The following is a 4,519-nucleotide window of genomic DNA, read 5'->3' as shown; positions in this document are numbered from 1 at the left end:
TTTAATTGGCCCTTCAGCAGTGCCAAATACCAATGCCTCTCCCTTAATTTGCACACCTTTATTCTTATGTACCCCTGTTTGGTTTTGTTTTTTACTCTGTGCCATAGAAGATGGTGCGGGAGGGAAAGTTGTTTTTTTTTCCTTAAGGACATACTTCTCTGTAAAGTGAACCTGAGGTGAGAGTTATATGGAGGCTGCCATATTTATTTCCTTTTAAGCAATATCAGTTTCCCTGATGCTCTGCCTCTAATACTGTTTGCCATAGCCCCTGAACAAGCATGCAGCAGATCAGGTGTTTCTGACCTTGTCAGATCTGACAAGATTAGCTGCATGCTTGTTTCTGGGTTATTCAGACTCTACTTCAGGCAAATAGATCAGCAGGACTGCCAGGCAACTGGTATTGTTTAAAAGGAACAAATATGGCAGCCTCCACATCCCTCTCATCTCGGGTTCACTTTAAAGAAGACCCGAGGTGAAAATAAACTAGTGAAATAAACAATTGTATTTATCCTCCTTCTCCTAAAATATTCCACAGTTTTGTTGTATTGTTTTTGCTCAATGACACATTCATTGAAGTATCCCAGAGCTAAAATCTATGGACTATTGACCCTTTTTCTCTTTCCTGCTCTCAAGCCATTTTCTGCTAGGAAAGTGTTTTATAGTTGTAATTTCTTATCAGTGAGGGCCACACCCGTAGTCTGACTCAGTCCTGACCCAGACAGGAACTACCACTTTACATGCCTGATGTTTAACTCTTTCAGGCAGAGAAAGCAAAAAAAAAAAAAAAAAACAGCAGTTATTTGCACTGTACATACATGTCTATCTCCACATTTCACCTTTGGTATCCTTTAAGCATGTGTCAAAGAAGGTAATTATTGCTTGTCATTTTGTACATCTTTAATACTGTTGCCATTTGTACTTGCAGATATGGGACATGACTCCTACTGTGGGCTCGGGCCTGGCCACTGGATTCTCTCCACGTTGATCCCTCAAAGTTTAGTGTATCTTGAAGATTGCACCTTATGTACAGTTGTGTACATGCACATCACTCCGCCCAGGGCATTGCCCTTCTCTGCTTCTACTGTACGTCCCCTATGGAAGCACAGCAATGTAACAGCTCTCCCGAACCAGGAGGAGGTGCCTTAATCTCCACATGGCTGAACCCCGCATCACTTTTACCTGTGCTGAAGGCTCCAACCTTAAATAGTATAACAGACAGTTTTATATTGGAGCAATCTTTCCTTGCGTAGCTGTATAACATTATGGTATCTCGGCTACAAAAACTATCTACTTCTAGACACACGAGACTTCTATTTTTATTACTTAGAGAGCTCTACCGTCCATATAGTAAATAATCCCTGTATTCCCTTTTCTTTTGCTTTCAGACTTATTTCTATTCCAGTATATCAATAGAAGAGTGTGTGTGTGTGTTATCACTGTGTGTATTTTTACTTTTTTCTCCTTTTCAGTGATTAGAGACCAGTGTTTGTGTTTATTGTATGTTGTCTGTGTGACCTTTACTCTTGGTGAACAGATAGAAAAGTCCAGTGTATCTGTGTTGAGCTCTGTTATACCTGACAGTGAATATGACAGTGGTGCTGGCATGTTTTTTAGTGGCCATTAATGGGATACTCTGTAATTCTATTTCACAGCCTGAACAGTGTGTTTTCACTGCACAGTTTCCAGGCCTGGTCTCTTGTGTTTTCTCATGTACGATGGACTGTTGTAAATTACTCTGTATATGAAGTGTCATGAAATGAAGGAGTCCGATATTGAACAAATTTCTCCAGTCACCAACGCACCTTTTTATCAGACAATATAACCTGGATCATTTTCTGCACATCTGTAACACAGACACAAGGTACGAACATGAGTGTGGGAATTAGTGGTGTGTGACCAGTGATTCTCACACTGACTACTCATATTTGGTGTGCTCTGATGGTGATTTCTTCTACGTATTCTATTCTGTAGTGGGTAAGGCCCAGTTCACACTGGCACAGATGGAAAAATCATCTGTGGAACGGATTTTTTTTTTGGCATTGGTTTTCCATCGGTGACCCTCTGTTCTGTTAGTGCACGGTCAATATGACACAAATCACTCCAGACCCAAACTTGCAGTCCGTGAAGTAGAAGGCAACGAATGGATCCACTTCAATGGACCAATGTGGATGGATCTATTAGTTAACATTGGATCTGTTCGCATCGGTTACAATCTGCTAAACTGTCTGTGTTTTAGGCCCCTGTGAACGTTGGGGGGGGGGGCATTGTTTGGGTGGTCCAAGCAACACTAAAATGTCACTTTGTGGACTTTTCAATGTGGAATTAATATTAATTATGTAAATTTAGTTTTGGTGCTTTATAAACCGTACCCATTTGCCTTTACTTCACAGTAGCAGGAAATCGGAACAAAATACATTTGTTACTTGATTCATATTAATAGCATTGCAGATATACAGGGGAAAAAAGTGAAATCCGTCCTTAAAGTGCCCCTAAATGGTACAATTTTTAGTGAACGATTTATATTTTTGATCGGATCATTCAGGTTGAAAGGAAAGATTGTATGTAATCCAAACCACTAAACAATCCAGCTTGGAATCGTATCTCCACCAGTTATGATCATATCTATTATAAAGTCCGCCGAGCGGAACAATCATTTCATTATTGACAATGTAACTGTTTAGGATCAATTGAGCTTCTCTGTTTTCATGTAATATCATTTGATCAAAAATTGTACCATTTATGGGCCCCTTAAAATGTGATAAGTCCTTAAAGTGAATCTAAATTGTAGAAAAAAAGTATTTCACTTATCTGGGGCTTCTACCAGCCCCCTGCAGCCGCCCTGTGCCTGCCCCATCACTGAACAATCCTCCAGTCCCCCGTAGCGCCCTTCTTACTTCTGAATGCGCAGCCTTGGTCTGCGCGTCTCCTGATAGCGCTCCCATGGATGGGATGCGCAGTACAGGAAAATCTCTACTTTGCATGTGCAGAACGCCCCCGTGGAGGGGAGCGCGCGATCAAGGACCTCTCACCTAGCCAGAAGAGGGGCACTGCAGGGGATTGGAGGATAGTTCAGTGATGGTGCAGGCACAGGGCTGCTGCTGCAGGGGGCTGGTAGAAGCCCCAAGTAAGTTAAACTCGTTTTTACACTTCGGTTAAGGTTCCCTTTAAGCAATAGCACCAGCTTTCCCTTTTCTGTACACGCCTCTGAAGGTATTATGGTAGTTTCCAGCCTTTGTGAAAGTTATAGAAGGAGATTGGGAACCAGATACCCAGCTTGTTCTAGACCAGGTGCTTCCAAAACCTGGCCTCAGCAACAGTGCATGCTTTGTGGCTCTCCACACAGCAACCTACTTAAGTTCATTACTAACTCGCCTGTGTTCTGAAGGGGACATTCTCAAAGCACATCCTGTGTTTGGGGCCTGAGGACAGGTTTGAGTACCTGTGTTCTGAATTAACCTTTCATTTCCTAACATTGTGTATTCTTAGTTTTATTATTGATGATAGTGGAGTTATGTGTGTTTGCCTTATATTTTCAGAAAAGAGTACTGTATGTGATGCTGTTGATTTGCACGAGACATAACTACTGAGAGAACATTGCTGCTGCCGGGGGGTGGGAACAGGGTTGTGCTGTGGCCAGTTGTGAGTGTGTGGAGACACTATGGCAACACTTATTTGACCGCAGGCAGGCCTTCGGCTGTGGGGGTCGCTACTGGAGTAGAGGGGGGGGGGGGGGGGGGGGGGTGATATCAAGGTTGTGTTGTGGCCACAGTTGTAAGTGTGTGGTGACACTTATTTGACCCTAGGCAGGCAGGCCTTTTGCTGTGGGGGTCACTACTGGAGTGGGGGGAGAGGGGTTTTAACATAGGAAGGCCAACATTAAAGTTTTTTGGGGGCCCAATGATTTGTGCTTATATCACTGATTTGCACTAATAACTACTGTTAATGCAAATAAAAAAAATCACATACACTACTCATCATTTCCTTTTTTTTATGCTACTAGTACACTAACATGGCTACAGCTGTCTACCTTGGAATTATTTCTGCAATCTACAGGCAGGAAACCATTGGATGTCCTTTGGCTGGGCAGCATGCTGAGATCTGTAGTTCCACTGGAGCTGGAAATCCCAGCTCACCCCAGGGAGTTTTCAGCGCATACAAATGAAATAGCCACCGGGGGACTTGGGCGCAGGATACAGCCGATATACGTCTTACCCTGCTCCTGCACAAGTCCCGGCGGTGTTAATTACTATTCCCCCTCCAGGTCCACATGGATAGTGGAGAATGATTTAATTCGGCTTCCAGTTATTGCTGGCGGCTGAATTAGTGATTTTAAAAGTAACTTCTGCTCAGTCTTCTGATGGCGCCGAAGTTGCTCATTGTGCGCTGCTATTGCCGTAATTCCTATTATGGTCTATGGTGGCGCTGGCTACGCTGCAATCGACGTGTTCGCGTTTCAACTGCTTTCTGTCCTGACGTTAGAGAAGCATTGGACTGAAGGAAGCTACCTCAGAAATGCTGT

General features: G+C 43.3%; 1 protein-coding gene across 1 annotated transcript in view; it reads left to right on the top strand.

The window, feature by feature from the left end:
- Positions 1-3,709, top strand: part of WDFY1 (WD repeat and FYVE domain containing 1) — a 49,808-nt gene extending 46,099 nt beyond the window's left edge. Inside the window, exon 12 of the mRNA XM_068279193.1 lies at positions 926-3,709. Within this exon, the coding sequence (XP_068135294.1) occupies positions 926-985 (60 nt within the window). The 3' untranslated portion in view covers positions 986-3,709. The remainder of the gene's footprint in view (positions 1-925) is intronic.
- Positions 3,710-4,519: the final 810 nt, after the last annotated feature.

Source organism: Hyperolius riggenbachi, chromosome 4, assembly GCF_040937935.1.
Source record: "Hyperolius riggenbachi isolate aHypRig1 chromosome 4, aHypRig1.pri, whole genome shotgun sequence".
Classification (NCBI taxonomy): Eukaryota; Metazoa; Chordata; class Amphibia; order Anura; family Hyperoliidae; genus Hyperolius; species Hyperolius riggenbachi.
The sequence above is the reverse complement of the archived record's forward strand: the minus strand, read 5'-3'. Positions and strand labels throughout refer to the sequence as shown.